Source organism: Sceloporus undulatus, chromosome 1 (assembly GCF_019175285.1).
Source record: "Sceloporus undulatus isolate JIND9_A2432 ecotype Alabama chromosome 1, SceUnd_v1.1, whole genome shotgun sequence".
In the NCBI taxonomy this organism is placed as follows: domain Eukaryota; kingdom Metazoa; phylum Chordata; class Lepidosauria; order Squamata; family Phrynosomatidae; genus Sceloporus; species Sceloporus undulatus.
The window spans coordinates 280,441,696-280,464,856 of record NC_056522.1 but is presented as its reverse complement, the minus strand read 5'-3'; the positions used below and the strand labels follow the sequence as shown (position 1 = coordinate 280,464,856).

Below are 23,161 nucleotides of genomic sequence, written 5' to 3'. Positions count from 1 at the left end.
TATTTGACTTAATGTGCAAATTTCTGTGTCATAGCCTACAACACAGTGAGTACATTGCTTACCATCAATGGCCATTTTTCCGCTTCAGCTCTTGTCCAGTCAGTTTTGATGATCTTCTAATTCCAGCTCTTTGGCTCTGAGAAAAAGAATAACAGAGACTTGGCTATGATGACTTTTTCCTCAACATTCCCATTATTATAGAAATTGTGAGGTCAAGAGTGTTGTCTCTTCCAGCAAGATTAACATTCAGGCAAATGAAGTAAATATGCTCAAATCCATTCCATTTCTATTTATGCCACTCTCAACCAAAAGTGTACATTGGTGACTGATACAGTGTGTCAGAAGAGTCAATATATATGAAGAACAACAATGGCTGATATAAAAACTCTTCTGCAAATCATCTAGGGGCAGAAGCTTGTGTATAGTACTGAATTTGTTGGACTTAGCCAAATTTAGCCAAAAATTATCTTTACCAACCAACCACGCACGCACGCACGCACGCGCGCACGCACACACACACACACACACACAAATGCTTAATAACTACCATAGGACTGTTGTAAACTTAAAGAGAGATAATGTTGTTCATTGGAGAAAGGCTGGAATGCAGATGTAAAATTAAATAAATACATAAATACATAAAGCAAATGTCTTGCCTGCTGAATGTGCATATAACAGATGTGTAGTACCTTTATGATTTATTTATTACCCCCATAATTATGACTATTGACAACATGAATGTTTTATATATATGCATGATGATGATGATATAAAACATCTTAAAACCATGCAAGACATGCAAAATGGCCCAAAGAGCTGCAAAATGCCACTTAAAAATTTCCAGGCTATCTACTTTATCCCATTCCAAAAATGAACTGTGGCCTATAAAATTAATCTAAAGCGAACAAGCAGTTGACAAGCGAAAATAGTTTTGACATCAGAATGTTTGTTTTGGGCTTCACTAGACTTTCTATGGCCTGTTACAGACAGCCAAAATAAAGCTGCTTCGAGACACAGTGGTGGTATGGTGTTTCAATGATGCACGTGTCCTAAGAGTCCAGAAGTCGCACCAAAGCCATGTTCCAGCCCTAAGGACTGGAGCGTGGCTTTGGTGCGACTTCTGGACTCTTAGGACGCATGCATAATTGAAACACCATACCTCCACTGTGACTCGAAGCAGCTTTATTTTGGCTGTTTGTAACAGGCCTATGTCTTTCCTGCTCTGCTGATTTGGAGACCACCTGGTAACAAAATTAGTAACATAAGCAACATATGTACATGAAATGTAAGGTACAAGTCCCAATATTTCTAGTGCAGTTTTTCAAGTTTAGTCTCTCCCCCACTCCTTCTTTTCTCTTTTTAGTCTTTCTTTCTCTGAAAAACAGCACCACACTGTTAGGTTCTTCTGGTCGTCTCCCTTGCTTTGCTTTAAACAAGGGAATTATTGACCAAGATGAAATATGAGTGTCAGAAAAGAATAGGCAATTATTATATAGCTCTATCTTGCTTCTCCTGCAGAGAGGACATGGCAGCATGCATACAGTTCCTGGGTGGTCTCTTATCTAGGTAGTTCTGGACAGTACTTCAATAATGCTCCTCCGGCTTACCACACATCCTCAGATATAACTTTCAGCTCAGACCTGAAGAGCTGATCTTATGATTTATAATTATCACGATTATTTTAATATATTTTGATACACTGGAACAGATGCCATACTATGGGGAAGGAACAAAAACATTCCCCCCCCCGAAAGTGATACATTTGTACAGCCCTTTGCTTTCCTACATTTTGTGACAAATTGCAAATCGTATTTGTATGGCTGTATGTGTGTGTATTTCAGGTGCTCATCCAACACTTCCACCTGCTTCTCTTCCAAAGGATTAAGTGCCTAAGGGTTCATCAGGATTCATCGCAGGAGAATGCATTTGCTGTTACTAACAGTACCTAAGGCTCCCCTGGAAAAATAGGTTTAAAACAGATTGTGGTTTTGGGATGCATTTACAGTAAAACACATTCAGCTGCAAACAACAACAGCATAAGAAGCAACAACACTCTGGCACACTAATGGCAATATGCTATGCAAGGCATAACGCAGACATTTAGTTCAGTAATGGGCATCTGCATCCACCAGGAAGAAAATTCTCTGCCTGGAACCTGAGCATATTCTCTTCATCTCTGGCACTTTTGCCACTAATGGCTAGCTGTGAATTCTACTTACATGAGCAACAGTTCTGATTCATAGCGCATTAATTTATTCTTCTCCAATACCAGCTCAAACCATTCATGTAGCAGCTGAGTTTCATCCTGTGTGCTTGAATCTATTTAAGATATTAAATATATATATAAATATATATATTTGCAAGACTGAGTTCTCCTCCCCATGATCTTAAGAATCAAACCATGCTGAGAGCAAAGCAGTGTTTGCTAGTTTCATCCTCTGAAAAGTCCCAAACAGATTACAAATGCACTTGTAATCTATTGAATATTTTGTAGTAGTCAAACATTAAGTAGAAATGTAGGTTAAAAGACGTATTTAAAAAGTTATATTTTACAATTTAGATGCATCTTATATTAAGTTACATCAATCACAATTCTCTGTCTTGATAATATATTCATTCTAATACTAAAATAACGTATCAGAACAATGCTCCATCCAAATCATTAACCCAGTTGGGCAGATTTTGGTAGTGTCTCCTCTCCCCTGCAAAAAAACAAACACCAACTCTTGGAAAATGGCAAGCAGAGGAATGACAAGCAGATCCTCTGACTAGAAATGCTGAAAATGAGTAAGAGGGCCTTTTGCATCTAAACCAAACATTCTGTTGTTTTAAAGGAGTGAAACTGAATGCATTGCCCTCCAGATGATGATGAGGTGAAAAACTTGCATCATACATCACTATTGGATCTGCAGCACAAGAGCTTCTGGGATGTACATTCTCTATCTCTGCTTTAAAGCAAAAGGAAAGTCTGACAACCTGGTACATCCAGCTGCTCTCATGGCCCTGTTATGCTAAGTCAATGTGAGATGTTGTGGATATTTTTCTAGACCATATATACATTGCCCACTCTTGATTGTGTTTTAACTGCCATGGCTACACCCCATCAAGTCATGGGATATGTAGTTTGGCAAGGTACTTGGAATTATTTGCTTGGGAGCTCTAGTGTTCTGGTTCAAGTTAGTATACATTACAACTCTTTCACAAAGATTTCTAAGTACCTCACCAAACTACATATCCCAAAATTCCAAAGGACAGAGCCATGGCAGTTAAAATGGTATCAAACTGTGATAACCAAGCAGTGTGGAAGTAGCAGCAGAAGCAGCAGCCTTCATTCTGTGTACTCATTCTACTGTTATAGCAGAAGACATTTCTATATCATTAAGCAATTCATATTTGATAAAGATCCAGCTATTTTCCTGTAAGTATATTATCATGTTTAAGAGCCATCTAAGTGTTCTCAACTGCTGCTTTGGATCCAACTCACTTTTATTTTTAACAACTGAACAACAACAGGTGGAGAAGGTATAAGCTGCAACATTTTGTAAATTCGTGTATATACAGTAATTCTGTTTGTTAATCACTGTAAGAAATATATATTATTAATGATTAACTGCTGGGATCCCAAACAAACTTGTCAGCTGTACAGCTAATTTGTTTGCATAAGTGTGTGTGTGTTTGCATGTGCGTGTGCACACACGCGCGCACACACACATATACAGAGAAAGAGAGGGAGAGAAAAGAAGAAGAAATTTGTGAATATTGTAGCACTATTGTAGCTAAGGACTTTAAAGCAATGTCCAAGCAGAGAGATACGGTGTAAGCTGTTCTGAATTGTGTGTGTGGTTGTTGTTTTTTAAAAAAGAGGCACGCAACAGAAAATAAACTTAGCATTAAACATATTTATAGACCAATCATAGTTAACATTATTCACAGCCCGGAGATAATTCTTGATCCTTTGAACGCAGGTACAGTTGTTGCTCCTGTGGTGAAATCCCCAGAGCCACATTTTGCTCATTGCCTTTGGAGCACTTTGTTTTGCCTCCTCTCCCATGCTCACTCTCCTTATTCAGCCCAGTAGCTAATGAATAACTGCCACTAACAAAACGCCTTTCATTCTGCACTCTCACAATTATTAGAGGGGAGTTCCATTAATGTCATGGAAGACTAGTATTTGCAGGCCTGTCTCTAAATTTGGTTATTCAGAACCTTTGCGGCTCAATAATATTGCTTAACTGTGATGATTTTCTAATTACCGTAATAATACCTATTAAATCACTTGAACTCCATAAGCACAGCCCTGTTTAAGTACAGCTTAACCTAATAAGAACTGGTCATTCATTAAGCAATAATGAACATTATTTTTTTAAAGGTGCTGAATGAATCGAACAGTAACAGCTGGATTTATACATTAACAACTTAAATATTATTATAAGAAATTTTAGGGGTAGTTTGCAGAATCCAAATTAAGATATTTTAGGGGTAGTTTGCAGAATCTGTGAAAAATTCTGCATGTGAGAGTTACAGAGGAAGAGTAATCACTCCCACTCTAGAAGGCCAGCATCTGTAGCAGTCTACCAATCAATACAAAGAGGGAATTGCTAACCTTAATAATAAAAAGAATTACATGATCAACAACAAGGAAGGCAACAAGGAGATTCAGTCTCAGCTTTCGCCTGAATCTACAGGGAAACTCAAGGCTACACTCCCTCCTCTCTTGCCCCTTCCCATTGAATTCATGGAGTGCAAACTACTGCATAGTCATTGTCCAGAAAAGGAACTTGGAGCAGGTGTAGCTTTGTTCAGTCTTATACAGCTATCTAAGCCAAGTATAGGAGTCCTGTTTTCTTTTCCATCTGGTCATCTTAGTGATAAAAGAGGTGGACATAAGTTGTAAAGCCATTCTGCATAGATTGACTCAGAAGGAATCCTACTGAGCTCAGTTGGGCTTACCATCCTGTAGGAGCTCAGAGCTCCTTGTCACATTACTTGTCTCTGTATCTTACTCACAGTTCACTTCCATAAAATTGATATTTTGTTGTGCAAAGCGGGTTCAAATACATAATTTGGCTTTAGGGGCTCCGATGAAAGTTTTACCTTTTGAGATAGGCCCCTATATTCCAGTGCAGCATTGCAGTAGGGGTGGGCAGCTGTGGCCCTCACACTGTTGCATTACAACTCTGTTCAGTCCAAGCCAACATTACAATAAGGGATGCTGGAAACTGTAATTCAGCCATATCTGAGAGTTCACAGTTCCTCGTCCAGAGACACTGTGTAGCAACTGGTAACTTGCTGCCATGCAAGAAAAATGGCTTGTTTCCTGTTGCTGCTGTTTTCCAAGACATATCCATAACCTGAGAACATTTTCCTTCCTTCCTTTTTTAATAACAGCCCGGCTGTTTTAGACTATGGGGCTGTACAGACCGGCATTGTACACCTGTGTGGGGGCAGTGTGGGGGTGTGGTGTATGCACGCCAGCCACCCCAATTCAACCCTCACACCACCCCCACACCACCTGCCTGACCAGATGGTAGGCAGCGTCACACTGCATCTTTGGTGTAGCATGTACATGTGCTGCGCTGAAGAAGTGGCCATCTATTGAGCCCCTAAGTGGCTCTTTTGAGATGTAAGCATAGGTTTCTTATGAAGGTAGTCCCAGCCTGATTTGCTGGCTGATTTACTGACATCAAGAATGGAGAGTACTCTGCTACTGGACAAAACATTAGTCAGCCACTGCTAAAGTTTTTACTCAACTCAGATTCCTATAAAATTCCTATCTAAGTCTGAATTTCATCACTCCTCCTCATCTTCCTAATAATACCTATCAAAGGCCAAGATGCACCCTAATGACATGTCTACATGGGCTAATGAAACTGGTTTCCCCCCTATCCTTATGCTATCTGTCTACATAATGCAGGGACAAATCTTTGATTAAAGTGTGGACTGTTGTGAAACCAGTTCCACGCTGAATCCACCCAATCCCTGCCTAAAACAGTGTTTAAAAACTCACCTTTTGCTGCAGATTTTGCAAAAAAATTTGGAGCACTCCATAGCAACATCATAGAATCATAGAATCATAGAATTGGAAGAGACTGCAAGGGCCATCTAGTTCAACCCCCTGCCATGCAGGAATTCCAAATCAAATCATCCCTGACAGATGGCCATCTAGCCTCTGTTTAAAGTCCTCCAAGGAAGGAGATTCCACAACACTCCGAGGGAGTGTGTTCCACTGTCAGACAGCCCTCTCTGTCAGGAAGTTCTTCCTAATGTTGAGGTGGAGGCCTCTGTTTACTCTCTTTTCCCATTGTGCCACCTGGCATCATCACTGCTGGCATGAAGCGCTCCCTCTGATGTCACAAGGAGGGCACCCAGCCATGTCATTGACACTGGATACCTCTTTTCTGACCTCACAAGGAGAGACTCACAGCAGCAGTGGTGCCAGGTGGCACAGTGAGATGTGTGTGTAGACAGCTGCCTAGTGTCACTGCAGAGCGTGGAGATTAATGGGGGAATCCAGGGCAGTTCCAGCACCAGAATACTCCAGGAGCAGCCCAGAGTATTCTGGTTGATGTAGACAAGTGCCCCCCTCCCTCTGACTATCATCTATCAAGGAATTCTGTACATACTTTCAAACCCATGGCTTTGCTTAAGCAGATAATCTGAAACAAGCTATGTTAAATTAATTAAATTAAGAATTTTATTTGGAATTCTTTTTCGCTCTGTGTGACTGCTTCTACCTCTATTTTCACCTCCTCCCTTGTTTCCTCACATATTCTTTCTCTCTCTTTTAATATAGAGACATATGGTTATGCTGTTTTAAAAGGGACTTTCTTTCTAAAAACTTGTTGGAAGAAGTGGGAGCAGAATTACAAAGCTACTATTTGTGTTCTTAAACTATTTCCAGAGGGGCTTTTTTGTTGTTGTTAACTTCCAAGTGTCTGTGGTCTTTGACAAGAACATCCAAAGTGCCTGTCCTCTTCCCCAGCCCACTCCCCAAAACCAAGCTATAGGAAAATGTACTTGGGAATTGCTATGACAGATAGGCATGGGTGTGGCATGAGGCACATTCTGTAAGGTGCCAGTTTATCAGCAGAGTTTACTTTTTAGGTAACAACTCCTAGAATCCCCAGTAACCATGCTGGCTGTGGGTGCTGGGAGCTGTAGTCTCTGCCTATCACTAATTCTTTTCTTCAGGATGGTTTGTAAAGCAGGGATTCGCCAGTCTGGAAAGTCATATTTTGTCCTATATCTGTAACAGCCTTGTATTCAGTTTCTGGTTCTTTGGGATTAGTGCTCCTTCATATTATGACAGTTTCTAAAATTCCCAAAAGCAGCCACAGAGGCAAAAAGCATGCCTTATAGCTGTCCCAGTTTGGAAAGGATAGTCCTGATTAAAACTCTATTATTCCACTTTTTAAGCTGTTTTAAAAGCATCCCAGTTTCCCACTCCTCCTCTAACTTTCCCCCTTTGTCCTCAGATTATTTCATTTGCTGTAAAATAAAGTAGGCTGCACTCAATTAGCTCAGCAGGACAGGGTGAAGGAATAGGTGGGGTCTTGTATTTCCCTGTAGAGTCAAGCAAAACCAAACTGCTGTAGCCTACCTCCTAGCTTGTATGTTCTTCCACATTAATTTTGGCATCTTGACCACACTCTGATGTTGCTTGCTCACACACGTGTCTCAGTTTTCATTTGTGAAATATTGGACTATATGAAAAAGGCTGGGGACAGTAGGGCAGACATCAAGTACTGAACAGAAAGTCTAATTCAATGAAACCATTTCTAACAACTTTAGGAAGCAAACATACTCTTCAATTATTCACAGATTTCACACTCTGTTTACCTGCTTCTCCCCGTAGTTCCCTCTCTATCTGAACACCATACACCTCCAGAGCCCGTTGCTTCTCCTCCACTTCTTCAAGCAGTCTCTGGATAGCCTAAACAGATGAATATGTATTTGTTAAACAAATACATTTGCCAAAAGAGTACCCAGAGCTTGGAAGTATTCCTCTTTGGGAAATACAATTCCCCCAATTCTTTGCTCAAGGGATTAGGGGAATTATTGTGCGAAACAAAACTTTCCAAATTTTGTGAACCTATGAAGGTGCCACCTTAGTCCATCTTATTCAGCATTATCTTCTCAGAGGGCAAGTGGCTCTCCCAGAGTATCAGGAAGATGCCAGCCACAGATGCTGGTGAAACATCAGGAAGAAACTCTTCTAGAACATGGCCACATAGCCCAAAAAAACCACAAAAATCTATGGATGCTGGCCATGAAAGCCTTCGACTTCACATATCAGGAAGGTGTTCTTGTACTTTAAAAAATGATTCCCATGAAGGATCCTGCCTGGTTCCCTTTCATGCTGCACAATTTTATTGCTATACTGTATAATCTTGCCCTGGCAGCATCCTGCAGAATCTTTGGTTTGTAGTTTGGTGAGGTATTGGAGCTCTCTGGCTAAGCCCTCCCTACAGATCCTAGGATTTCCTAGGATGGAACTATGGTTTTTGAAATGGAATTATAATGCTTAAACTGTGACAAGTGAATGGAACCCAGGGAAAATGGAGATACATGGGTTTAAGAGCAGGAGTTTGGGCACACCCATCATATCTTCAACCACTGAGCTATGGGCCCTCCACATTCTCCCCACATAATCATTTACCAAACATGTGTGCACATCTAAATGGCTCCATCTGGCACATGTGTACATGATTCTGGGAGGAAAAGAAAGAGCAAGAAATTGTATGGTGATTTATAAATGTGCCTGCATTAGCCAGTACTGCCAGAGTATCTGTATATGTCCCTTCAAATTGCTTGTCGACTTATAGTGACCCCATTAATTTCATAGGGTTTTCTTAGGCAAGGAGTACTCAGAGCTGGTTCTGCCAGTTAGTTTCTCTGATATATAGGCTACAGCACTAGTTATTCATTGACAATCGCCCACCCAAGTGCTAACCAGAGCTGACCCAGCTTTGCTTCCAAGATCAAACAGAATCATTATTTTAGGGTATGCACTGCATCAAAGAAATCTGGAAAAGTGTTACTTGGTATTGTACAGCAATGATAATTATTCCAATCCTATCCAGTCTGACAGCACAATAAGCAAAAGAATTACAAATGCATGAAAGAGAATGGGATATAATAAACCCACTGATCTAAACTGATTTCAATAGCAAAAAAGGTCAGGCTTAATTAATAATTGGATGGGGGTCAACTCCCATTAGGCTAGGAAAGAATCTTGCCTGAAACCTTGGATAGCCACCAACAATATGGGGCTAGATGGACCAATGATCAGATACAATCTAAAGTGATTTCTATAAGGTTAGAAAATAAACTTTACATCACTTAAAACAATTTATGTATGGAATGGTCTTGAGTGAAATACATTCAAGCAAGGAATACATGAAGTTTTGAATGAATTCCCATCAATGACATTTTGGTTCCTTCCACTTACCAAAGATCTGCTTTACCAAACCTTAGCACTCATTATTTGGTCAGGGCTAAGCCATTTGTTTTATGGAGAGAGACACCTGATTACCTGTGCTTTATGAAGTCTTTTTAGTTCTTCTTGTTTAACCAGTTGCTTGGTTTCCTTTTCCCGCTTTCTGTTTCTTCTCAGAGATCTTTTTGTCTAGAAAAATAAACAAAAAATCACACACACACACAAGCAATCAATACTTCGTACTTAACCACAGCTTTTCATAGACTTTTCCTTTAATGTGGATGTTTAAGTAGTTTTTCGCTGTGTAGGCTAGGCACATTCCAAGCCATTTGTCCTCATCAATAGGGACCTTGCTGTAATTTCAGCTAGGCATTAGCATTTTCAATCGATAAAGGCAACGGTAATACTCCATCAGTGATGATGAATTTGCACATTTATAAACCTTAGACAAATTATCTTAATGACTAAAAAGTAAACATTTGGGAAGTACAGAGTTGCCATTCAAGACTTCCTTGACCTACTTATTATATTTGCAGAGGTAATAAGGACAATTTGGTCCATTGTGCATTAACAGAGAGTGGATATTTTAATGTAAAATGCAAAAAGGGTAGAAATACACATTTTTGAATTAGTTTCATGGGATGGCAACTCACCATGTGTGGTGGGATGGCTGGTAATCCAGTTAGTCCCAAAGTTTCCATCTCTATCACCCAATCACTCTTAACAACACCTGTGTATCAATGCACTGATGACTTTGTGTAACTCTTGTTATGTAAGAAGTTCCCTTTCCAGACAGAACAAAAGGCTTTTTAAAAATGATTAAAAGTATTCAAGGTTAAAGTGCCCCAGAGAATGTGCAGAATACTTTCTCTTTGAGGAATACTTCATCACCTTTCTTCAGGTGTGCTGGGGAATGTGTTATGCCATGCATCAATCTTACCTTGTCTGATTAAATTGGTTGTATTAAAATCCTGGCCACTTGTGCCAGCCCTGGGGAAGATTAGAACTATAATACAGTGTAGTTCAAACCAGCACACAAGGGAGGTAGTAGACAACAATTCCCACCGTCCCCAGACAGTTTGGCCAGTGTTGGACAGGATGATGATACTCATACAGCATGTGCATTTTAATAATAATAATAATAATAATAATAATAATAATAATAATAATTATTATTATTATTATTATTATTATTATTATTATTATTATTATTTATTTATTTATTTATTTGTATCCCGCCCCTCTGAGAACAATCGGGGCGGCTAACAAAGTTAAAAATACAGCACATATAAAATCCCTGGTGCCCTCCCCTCCTTAAAAAAGTATTAAATCCAATGCAGAATTAAAAACAAACAAACCAACAAACAAAAAACAGACAAGTTAAAAACTGACCAGAAGGTCAACAACATCACATCAGCCAACCATCAATGTGAGCGGCAGTATCTTATTCCCAGACATTTTTCTGAGGCTGGGTTCTCTATTTGTCTTAACAGCCTTTTTAAAGCTGTCTAAGGATGTAAGCAGATGGATCTCATCTGGCAGGCCATTCCACAGTCTGGGGGCGACGATGGAAAATGCCCTCTCATAATGCAGTTATGAGAGTCTTCTTGATGTTTGCTCCCAGACTGTGGAATTCCTTTCCATGGGAAGCTAGATTACACCTCCTTGCTCTATTTTTGCCAACATGTGAAGACCTTTCTGTTTACCCAGGCCTTTGAGCATTTATTTGTCTGGTCTAAAAGGTATTTTAATTTAATTTGTATTTGTATTTTTACCATTATTACTGTATTTCAACAGCCTTTAAAATTGTTTTAAACTGATGTTTTAAGTATGATTTTTTGTTCAATTGTTTTAAAACTTTTTTATTGTTTCAACTGTATTTTGTTTTAACTCACATTGTCAGCAATCTTGGGTCCCCAACTGAGAGAAAGGTGGGATATAAATCAAGTAAATCATATAAATACATACATAAATAATTTTAAATATCTTGCAAATCAGAAGGAGTGGAGGAAGATAGTATCGAAAAAGTTACCTTGAATGACAGTGAAGGCTTGTATTCTAATTCACCATCAGAGGATGAAGAAGAGTAGTCAGTTATTTGTTTTCTTTCAGAACCTAAGAGAAGAGCAACAATCAAGGATGTGAACAGCATTTTCTTCCTGGTCTTTGAAAGATCACCATCAATGTGTACAACTGCACCTGCCCATAGCTTGGAAAGGCTATATATAACAGCAATTTGGAAAACTGGATAATTATATTAATTATGTTTTTGGCTACCGTTCAAGGGCTTCACTGCTTGGCAACTCTGTGGCCATCCCTTTCCCCACAAAACATATCAGGTTTTATGTGACAAAGCCATTATTTCCTATTTCCCTTGCACAATGGCTCAGCCTGCATTCAAAAATCAGGTCTGCTATTAAAATGCATATCTGAAGTTAGCCACGTTATCTAAATGATGGTCTGAGAGTCACCATGCAGTGTAATTGAATGCCCAAAGTCTGCGCCAGCTCTTAAACAAATTACCCTTATGTGGCTTGTAGCATCTGGCACCCATTTTTACTCTGTGACATCTGCTCAGTGTAAAATAGCTGGCGTCAGAATGTCTGGTCATATAAAAAAGTAACAAATATAATCAGAAGCAAATGGGCTTCACGAAGGCAGTTTTATCGTACAGCCTCATGCAACATAAATATTTCATTAATTAGCCTCTAAACAAATGTCACTTATATTTTCTTTCTCTCCAGATTATCACGCCGCTGAACAGTAAAAGTTGCATGTAAAGACACACAATGAGACAATGCATTCTTCCGCAAAACCTCCCTGGAATGGGGAAACCTGTTTTCTGGAAGAAACCCATTTTCCAACTAATTTGCATTTTTGTTCCTAAAATTTTGGTTCTGCCTTGTTTGAAGTAACGCTTTAATGACTATGAAACATTTCCATTTGACAACTCATATGCCTAATTCATATCCTTCTCCTTTCTAAGAAAACAAAACAGATACCATGAACAACGGATGGTACGCTTAACATGCTGAAGGATTAATTATTAACATGTGGACTGGCAAATGCTATTTCAGATGACTGAGGACTTCTTACTTAATATCAAACCAGGTAACTGTAATCATCTCCCCCATTTCTAAACCAGGGTTCCCTGGAACCCTAGAGCTTCACAAGAGATCACAAGGGTTCCACAAGAGATTGTGATTGAAAAAAAATAAACATTTTTAAAGCTGTAGATATAACAGGTTCCTCTAGGGTAGAACGCTTGAGAAAGGCTGATCGGCTTTGTGAATACATTTATTAGAGCGAAGCATATGCATCTGGGAGTCACCATAGTGTATGGTCTGAGTGTTGGACTACAACTCTGGAGACTAAGGTTTGACTCCCTTCTTAGCTGGCAAAACTCACTAAGGGAACATGGACTAGTCACATACTCTCAGCCTCACAGGAAGGCAAAAACAAATCCCCTCTGAACAAATCTTGTCTTTTTTTCTTCACGCAGTCTTTCTTCTCAGAAATTATGCACTTCCTTTATATCTTTCCCATTAAAACTATAACAAGAGATCACTTAACTCCTTTTGCAACATTTAAAGTCCCTTCTTTATTTACTGAGCTGTGGCTTCAACTAAATGGTGGAGGATGACTATCACATGGCTTAAGTCCTGGCTTTATCTCATGCTGCTGAGCTGAAAATATTTTGATTTTTTTTAAATTAAAAGATTGATCCCTCCCCACTTTCAAATATTGGAAAAATCAGAAAGTGGTCTTCTGTGTGTAGAAAGCAACAGAAACAAAAAGAGGTAATGGGTCTAACATACTCCCTCTACTATTATACATTTATTCTACTAACTTTCAGAATACCTGAAGAATTTGATAGTGAATATTAAGGGAAATATCAATGTGCATCATGTGGAAAGGAACCTATGGGAGAAGACATCCTCTGAAATTCCATGTTCCCTCCTTTACAGGAGAAAGTAAATTTTAACAGCACCAGCCATTTTCAATTAGGGTAACATTTATTTTATTCATAAAATAGAATAGTCAATAAGGTCAAGCAAGCAGGGGCAAGGTATCCCATATCTACTGAGCTGAGGGAACTGGAGGCCTATGGCTGTAGCATTAGCAGACCAGAAAATTCCTTCAGACTTTTAGCCTGAACTGTAAAAAGGTTTCTGTAGTGCTGAACCCCATTGCTAACTACCTTGGATAGCTTCTTTAATGTTTGTACTACAAACCAGACTAGGTTCACCACTCCAATTGCATTCATATCAGTTGCCTCAACTGGTTGGTGTTGGGATGCCCTGTTTGGAGGAAATGGTTGGCTGGAACTATGACCAGGAAGACTAATCTTTGCAGGAAGAATGCACTTCAACATGGTATAGGTTCAAACCACAGATATATCCCAGGAAAAACTACAGACCATCGTTTTAACTGCACAAAGAACAACTCCACGCAGCCCATGCCCAACCTCAGATAACAACAATAGTCTTATTGTGCCTATATTAAAAATGGCTGTTACTTGAGAGTACTGGAGCCACTGTGATTTTCCTGCAGGACTCTAAGAATCTTGGCACCCCTGGTTTGAAAGAAATAGTTCCTGCCACATTAATATTGTAGTCACCATAATGGTTCCCATAAAATTAACATTAGAAAGACCCTTTTAACTAACCAATTATGCCTTAGGGATGGTGTGTGTGTGTGTGCATGCTCTCTCTCTCTCTCTCTCTCTGATGTTTATCACACTATGCTCTTAAAGAGGTACTATTCCAGTGTGACTCCTCTAGCAGCCTCCTGTTGCATGCTGGGATTGGCAGTCTTAAGGAGCTGAACTTCTCTGCCTGAGAATTCTAAATACCCCTCCTTAAAACTGCCAATCCCAGCATGCAACAGGAGGCAGATAGAGGAGTCACACTGGAATAGTACCTCTTTAAGAGCTCGTCTGATAAACACCTCTCTCTCTCTCTCTCTCTCTCTCTCTCACACACACACACCCAATCCAGTCCTCTTCCCAACTCAGATCACATCCTGGAATTGCTGAATCCATGATGATAATATATACCAAAAAACATTTTTGACCCTTTGAAGCTGAGTGGCAAGTTTATTACCCAAGGGGTTTCATCCCTTTGCCCTCTTGGGAGATGAAGGGAGGAAAAACAACAACTTAGGACATTCCCTATAAGAGCCTGAATTCTGTAGGTCATTTCAACAACAGAAGACAGACTGAATTAATGGGATTTACATAAGTATTGACCAACCATTCAGCTAGGGATTCAGCAAATCTCCTCTAGCTGGGGATAGATGGCTAAAATGTTATGCTGATGCAGAACTACTGAGAATCCTACATAACCACAGTGTGGAAGAGCCAGTTTGGCTGGTGTGAAGCCAACTGTGCAGCTTAATGCCATGACTCACTTCCCACTGAAAAAATTTAAGGCCAGGGGGCTATATAAGTCATTGAACTGTGAAGTGATGAATTATGAACATACAGAGCAAAAATGTGTTAACAAGAGCATCTTCTTGTTCTCAGCTGCAGTAACACATTCACAAACCAAAGTGAGACCATAGATTTTATATAAACATGCTTAAATTCATATCCTGAGTCTCTTTGATTATGATCTATACGCAGGGGTATAGCAACTGGGTGTTGTTGTTGTTGTTGTTGAGCATATTGCCCCTCGAAGGAAGAATTCTGCTCACCAATGACATTTTCATTCAATCCCCAGATTTCCAGCATCACAGAGTGTGAGACATTCACAACAGTTCATACCTATTATTCTTTGCTGTGTTTGCATCCTTTTGTAACTGTGCCTGCCCTTTTCTTTGGCTGCCTAAATTGTATTTCTTAATGCTCAACTGATGTTTTAAAAGTTACCAAACTGCTTGAAATTTGGGGACTGAAAGAAAATTTCATGGGAAGGGCAGAGTTACTGGGTGGGAGGGACAATGCCCTCATTTTGCCCTCATTTCCCATAGCTATAGCCCTGCTTTTACTTTTCATGTTTTAGTGTGAAAAACACTGTGTTTTATTTGAATGTGAAGAACATTTTTCAAAACTCTTTTGTGCTCAAAGCCACTGAGGCACTAGATTAAGTCTACCATTAGGAAGAGTAAAGCAGCTGCCTCAGGAAACAGATTTTGGATATCCTGAAAGGGCAACATATGCTGGGCTATAATGTGGGAACTATGCACTTTAATTTGGGTAGCCCCAGGCAGCAAAATGCTTTGACCTAGCCATGCTGAAGCATTTTAAAAGAAATAACCAGCAGTCTCTCAAATATCTAAATATGACTTTCAACCAAGTATCTCCAGATCCTTATCTGTCCCCCCCCACCTCTCTTTTAGCTCTGTCTTTTGAAAACTTTACAATGTAATGACCGGTATATGGTAGAACTGTGTTCGCAGAGGGACAGGAGCTCATGAAAGTATGGGCAAAATATATTCTTGCTGACTGGTTTCAGTGAGCAGTCTACTGGGGACTTTTTCACACGGGGACCTATGTGCTTCCATCCTAAAAACGATTAAAGTGCTGGCATTCCAGAAAAGCAAGCAAATTTGCTAATGCTTATCACACAGAGCACAACAAGGAGTTAAAAGCACATTACTTAGGCAAGAAAGTGGGTCGAAAGCGAATTTGGTTTCCATATGGATGAGGACAAATCCCTCTTGCTAGCTTGGAAATAACTTTTTTGCACATGGTCCAAGCTGTCATTTCAACAAGTGCATATACACACATGTTCCAGAGAAGGAAGGGAATCTGGGAAGGAAAATCCTCTTTGCCTGAGAAGCTGTTTCAGAAGAAGGCAGGCTGAGCTTTCTCTTTGCAAACTCCCCTAAAACCACACACACACACACGAGAGAAACAGGAGGTGGCTTGTCCATAGACTTGCCTGATTTCAGCAAGGGCTGAAACTCCCAGATGCCCTCCTTTTCCAGGACATATCCTCTATTTCTCCCTCTGGTACAGGAGGAATTTCAAAGTGTCCTCTCTCTTGCTCTCCAACCAGCTGTTCCCTACTGCTGGGGAGGAGACCAGCCACATGAGGGAAAGAGGTGTGTGTGTGTGTGTGTTTATCCCTTTAAGAACATGGCTGCCTCCTCTCCTTGGCATAGCAAGGAACCCTGGGAAATCTGGGAAAAGAGAGAATCGGGGACATAGTTTTCAGACTGCTGCAATTACGAGAAGAGAGCGAATTCGCAAATGAACTGGAGATGAAAACACGGTATTTTTGTGAAAATGCTTATTCCTGGATTCACCATTCTTTCTGTCTGGAGTCTGACTGGTTTGTGTGCAGTGTCATCTGAAAAACAATTGTCCCTAATGCCCTGGATGACCCTGCATTGTGACCAGTTTAACCTTCCAGTTTTCCCCATGTGAAAAAGTTCTAAATGTTATAGAACAGCTGCATTCTCAACTAACTGCCATTTCAGAACCATATTCAGAAGTAATTTCACATACAAGGCAGTAAAGCAGTCTAATTTGGATGTTAACAGACCATGGTTAACTGTTATCAAACTATTACTGTTCACAGCTGGTACAATTGTCTTCTAACTGTAGTGCCAGTTAGGCTGACTTTGCTGAACTCCAAGGGAAGCTATACTCAAGAGTTTAAGCAGCAGATTATAGCTCAGTGAATCGAATTTTTCCGAGACAATAAAGTCAGTAAGGAAAACCTTTATGACAAATAGATGTTTTGAAAGACAATGCCTTAAAGAAAAGGCATTTTGCTTACCAATTTTTTCTTCTTTGGAAGAATTATTTAATACTTCATCAACATCAAAGATGGTACAGGGTGACACAGCTGGCATTGAAGATGGGGGCTTAACTTTGTCCTCTAATTTATTTCTGAAGTTACTAAACAGGTTCCACATATTATTTCTCTGAACAGGATTATGTGAAAAGGCATCCACACTTTTGTTTCTCTGCTTTAGAGATGAATACTTAATGTTCTTCTCATTATGAGCATTCCAATCATCCTTGGCAGATGCCCAGAGGTTCTCTTTAAGGGTAAACCTTTCTAGGAGTGTTGGCACATCCTCCACATTGGTATAAGAAAAATGTTTATTTTTGTGAAGACTCTTAAAAGGGCTGGTTTGTATGCTGTAAACAGGAGAAGCATCAGGTGAGTATGCCTCTTCTGAACTGCAGGGAACATTAGACATATCTGAACCTCTAAATCCATGCCATTTTCCTGCATTATTCGATATACTGAGCCCCTCCTTTGGAACATCAGGTTCTCCATGATTCTTGCCATTTCCTAGACTCACGGAGTCAAGAAGAGTATGAGGGAAATTGAAAAATGTGTTTTCCAAAGGAACTTTGGCATATGTGTCCTGGCCCTTTTTCAGAGTTTCTGGAGAAGAAATGAGAGGTTCCAAAATGGATTTCTTTATAGCATTGGCAATTAGCCTCAGTGGTGATTTAGGCTGGGTTGCCATGTGTTCTTTGGGAGAATTATCCACATTCTTCGGAAGTTTATTTTCAAGACAGAAGGCTGGCAAGTGGTTATCTGAGAACTTAAGATATCTACCACAAGTGGATTGTTTTGATATGTTCTCATCTCTATGAAAATCAGCGTTCTTCTCTTCTGGAAATCCATCACCTTGCTGTTCTACTCTTGTCCCAGCATCATTCATAGCTTGCAGCTTGGCCTGCTGCTCCATTGAAAGAGTTAACCTCCTCATTATCTTGTTTTTAGCTTTGTTTAAATGTCTGTCATGCTGTTCCTTGGAGGACTGTGATGTTTTATCCCCCTCATCAGTGTTTACAGAAGATGTATCTGAATTTTTTGTAAAGAGCCCTGAGGTCAGTTGCTCACTATTCACAGTTTGGTTTCCTGAATGCTGGTCTTGAGTATTAAAGTCTTTTACTCCAAGTTTCAGAAGGGAACATGGAGTTGAAATCTGATCAGCCTGAGAAAATGATTTGCTATGTGCCAATGTATATCCTTCACTGCAGTTGTAAAGGGAAAAATGAGGAACATAGGAAGGGATTTCTCCAGGAGTGTCTGTGGTGTTTCTTTTTATTTGAAATGCTGGGCTGTGGGGCTTGAAATGTCCTCTGGCAATTTCTGGAATCTCATTGAGAGATGTCAGCTGTAAGGAATGCATCAAATGATTATTTTTGGAGGAAAACCTTGCTGTCATCCACACTTCTATTTAAAGAATATTTTCAAATAAATGCATGAAAAAAGTCCACCATCCCTATATAAACATCAAGACTGGGGCAGACTTTGAAAAACATTCCAGTAAAAGTAGAAAAGTAACACAACATAACTACTGCAGGTTTTTGTTTTCCTTTTTTGGAAAAAAAAATACCCTCTGGAAGCCATTCAAAAAATTTTGGTATTCAAATGTCTGTGAGTGTTCACGTTACAAATAATTGCATGGACCTAGCAGACAAGAAACAACAACAACAACATTTCTTACCCCCCCCCCCTTTCCTCAAGACTCAGTGTGGGATACAACATAGATTAAAATACAATATATAATAAAACACGTAAAACTGTTTAAACTCATAAATTAAAACACATAAACATAAGATTAAAACAACAAATGCACATTAAAATAATCCAGACGTACATTTAAAATATACCAATTTAAAATTAATAGTTTCATGTAGCTATATTTGGGGGAAAGCATTCTGCAGTGGAATAATTGGACTCTGATGTTCTACAGCCTTGTTTTTGGGTGGAGCTGGCTGCTCTGAAATGAAAACTTCCAGACAAATTGAGGAAGAACAAAACTGTATTTCTTTTTTCAAATTTTCATGGAATTGGGTTAATTTGAGAGTGTAGAGCAATAATCACCAATGATTCCTTGGCTTCCATTTAAATGGTATCAATCTTATACTTTTTTTTTTTTTAAAAAAAGTAATATTCTCAAACAAGGTTTGTGGGTATGGGCATGTGTGCCTTCAAATCTCCTGTCAACTTATGACAATCCCATGAATTTCACAGAGATTTCTTAGGCAAAAAATTCTCAGAGGTGGTTTTGCTGATGAAAGTCTCCCATCCAAGTACTAACCAAGGGTGACCCTGCTTAGTTTCCCAGATCAGGCAGGACCTCGTGCCTTCAGAGTATTTAGGCTCAAACAATGTTATATCTTGATAAAACATCATTTCAATCTGGAGGAAAAGAAAATGGCAGCTGCTAGTCAAATGGAAGCTGAAACAGCAGATGATGATGATGATGATGAAAATGTTACTTTTCTTCCTGTTACACACCTATTTTTCATGGCCTACAAACAGAATTGCAAAAGACTTTTGCTCCCTTCTTGGTATCCTTCCACCAACAGGCAAAATGCTTTTTTATTCAAGTAATAGTAACTTAAATAAATAAAATGATGAGGGGAGATGTGTGGGCCTCCAGATGGTTTGTTGGAGTGCAACTCCTATCATCTGTATCCAATAGTCAATACTTCAGGACAATGGGAGCTGCAGCCCAGTATCATCTGGAGGCCAGCACTTTTCTCATCTATGACCTTTTGGAGAAATCCTAGACCTGCCTCATATGGACATAAAGACTCTAGCAGAACAATCCCACTGGCAGAATGGAGACAATGGTGATCTTTGTTAATCCCCTTTACATTCCTTATATTTTTAAAAATCTGGTCTAAAGGGCTGGAGAACTCTCTGGAACCTTAACAAGGTAATCCTGGAGGCTGTAGGAGGAAGAGGTATCAGCAAAGATGGCCTCCTCATTCTTTTACACTTGTGAAAGCATTCTGAATGGAACTGCCCAGTATTTCATTATTATTATTATTATGTATGGATGTGACAGCTGGACAGTTAAGAAAGAAGTTAGGAAGAAAATCAATTCATTTAAGATGTGGTGCTGGAAAAGAGTGCTGAGGATACCATGGATAGTCAAAAAGCCAAACAAATGGGTCCTAGAGCACTCCATGGAAGTCAACATGACAAAATCTCCATGGAAGCCAACATGACAAAACTAACTTCTGATACATCATGAGAAGGCATGACTCATTGGAAAAAACAATAATGCTAGGAAAGGTGATGGGAATTTGAAATAGAGGAAGGCTGCATGCTCCTATTAAGGAAATCACAGGCATGACTTTGCAGGAACTAGGCAGAGCAGTGGAGAACAGGGAGTCTTGGAGATGTCTCATCCACAGGGTCGCCATGGGTCGAGATCAACTCAAGGGCAGTTAATAACAAACAACAAAAAATTTCATAGGACTTTTCACACGCAGAGCTGTGTGGTAAGACACAAAAAATAATGTTACCATCCATTATTTGTTGATTTTCTAAGTAACAAGAGAAGACAATGTTATTTTTATAGGCTAACTGGATGAAAGCCAGCCTTGTGACAGAATGACTGATATTCCTTGTTACTCTGCAGGGGTAGGCAATCTCTTTGAGCCGGGGGCCGGGTTGCTGTCCCTCAGACAACTGGGGGGCCGAAGCCAAAAAATAAATAACTAAACAATTTTTTAAAAATTTAAATAAATAAATAAACCGGGACAAATGTAGGACAACATTTTCAAATGGTGGACACTTTTTTTAAAAAAGTGGAGGACACGCAAAAAATTTTGCTGATTTTTTAAAAAATGTTAATATAAATGCATGTTTCTGAGGCATCTATAGACAATTGCCCCCTTGCCCCTGTGCGCAAGAGGCCAAAGGCCCTGGTGGCAATCGCCGGCAGGACCGGGCTGGGGCCGGTCCCAAGGCCTTGCCGGGCCGCATCCAGCCCGCGGGCCGCGGGTTGCCTACCCCTGCTCTACAGCCTTAGATCGTTAGCTTTCAGTACGTTAGATCTGCAAGGTGTCAGTGTGGATGACCTGTTTTTTTTACAGCAAAACAAAGAGTTCCAGGCTTCTCAGAACATAACTGAAATCTGCTGTATTTTATCCAGAGACACTATCCACCAGAAGAAGTGTGCTTGGCAGCTGCCCACATTCATTAGTGGGTAGAGTGTGACATCACTCTGTCGTGTAGGCTGAGGATGATAGGAACTGCAGTTAAATATATTTGGGAAGATTGGGAAATGTAATCTTTTGACAGGACTTTGCGGTGCCCTCATCATGTGCGAGAGTTGCCTGGTGGACGGAGTGCCCACACGCCCGGCAACCCTCACACGTCAAGGACACGCCACATCTGTGGCACACCCATCAGGTGCATAATGATGATGTCACAGCTGTGCCACATCCAAACAGAGCAGCGCAGCTGTGATGTCACTGCACCGTCTCTGGCGCTTTGCAGCATTGCAGTGGCACTGCAAAAAAGAGCTGCTTCCAGTTGCTCCTTTTTTGCTCCGCAGCAGCATGCGCAATTTCGTTGCTGCGGTGCTCCTGCGGAGCAAAGAGAAGCGCCACGGAGGTGCCTCTTTTTGGTGCTCTGTACCGTGCCATATAGAGGTATTGCTTAACACAAGAAGGATATATTAAAATTTTAACTGAAAGCAGTTCAAGAGCAGAACAATAAGATAGACATGGGTCATTTATTAAAAACTCCTTCTTCACAAAGAGGAAAGAAGCAGTTCAGCCTTCCATGGAAGGGAAGCTATTTCTTTACATAAATGCACATATGAATGCTTATTGTATGGCTTGTTCTGGATTTCCATAACCTCCAGTTGTCAGGGACAGTCCTGACTGCTGATTAATCCCAAACCATTCCATTTTTTTCAGCTGCTTTTAAAATACAGTCTCCCTTCCTAATGTGAGCGCAACCTTGAATATATGCGGAGGGGAGACCTCCGTTATTTGCAATGGTGCACATGCACCCTTGCCACATGCTTCATTCAAGCCTATGGGGCTTGAACAAGCATGAGCCTCCATTTTTGCAGGGTGTATGTGTGTCCGGAATGGATCCTCCACGAAAACGGAGGGCCAACTGTATTCCAGTTTCTCTTTCCTCCTCTTGCTTTCCCTTTTTGACCTCAGTTTACTTTGATTGCTGCAAACTAAGTTCAAAGTGCAAAAATAGTTTATACTCAATTAACTCAGCAGGGGGGAGATGAAAAAGGGTACAGAATCTTGCCCTTTCCTGTAGACTAGAAAAGAAAACTGTTGCAGCCATTTCTAACTTTTGTGTTTTTCCTCATTAATCTTGATCACACTCTGATATTCCTTGCCCACACCTGTGTCCCAGTTTTCAACTGTGAAATGTTAGAGGGTATGGATTCTGAAATCAATGATTTCTATCATCCCGGCTTTCCACAGAATTTTATTGTTGAAAAAAAGATGAAAGAGCTGGATTTCAGAAGCAGTCTTGGAGGTTTTCCAGGCACTCTGATGTTCTTCCCAGACAACACTGCAGAATCAGTTGGCTATACTGTCTTTAGAAAGAGGAGTAGAAGTACTAGAGTTTATAGTGTGTGGAATTAAGTGGTTGGTTAAATTGTTAAAGCAGCATAACAACAAAAATACTATAGGGGTGTTATTAAAAATCCTTGGCTACCTACCTCTGTGTCACTGAAATCATCCTGAGTATTGTTTTGTAAGCTGATAGAGATATCTTTGGAAGATGATCCATTTTTCTTGTTGTGTAATAGAGGAAATGCTACAAAAGGGAAAGCAAACATTTAAAAAATGTTATGATGTCTCATTAGCCCTCCCCCTTCCAATAGAACTGATAACATTGATCATGCTGCCTAAATGTACATCTCTGTTTTGGGTGTAACCTGTCATTACTTGAGCTGATGTTGATGATATCACACATGATTTGAATGAAACAAAGATCTGGGTGATAGCACCTGCAATCC

General features: G+C 40.0%; 1 protein-coding gene across 1 annotated transcript in view; it reads right to left on the bottom strand.

Annotated features, from left to right (window-relative positions):
- The window catches only part of MICAL2 (microtubule associated monooxygenase, calponin and LIM domain containing 2), a 189,584-nt gene that overhangs the window by 3,401 nt on the left and 163,022 nt on the right, over positions 1–23,161 (bottom strand). The window contains exons 30-36 of the mRNA XM_042459493.1: positions 22,862–22,959; positions 17,170–18,532; positions 11,472–11,554; positions 9,536–9,628; positions 7,840–7,933; positions 2,220–2,319; positions 63–136 (exon numbers count right to left, since the gene is read on the bottom strand). Of these exons, the coding sequence (XP_042315427.1) occupies positions 100–136; positions 2,220–2,319; positions 7,840–7,933; positions 9,536–9,628; positions 11,472–11,554; positions 17,170–18,532; positions 22,862–22,959 (1,868 nt within the window). The 3' untranslated portion in view covers positions 63–99. The remainder of the gene's footprint in view (positions 1–62; positions 137–2,219; positions 2,320–7,839; positions 7,934–9,535; positions 9,629–11,471; positions 11,555–17,169; positions 18,533–22,861; positions 22,960–23,161) is intronic.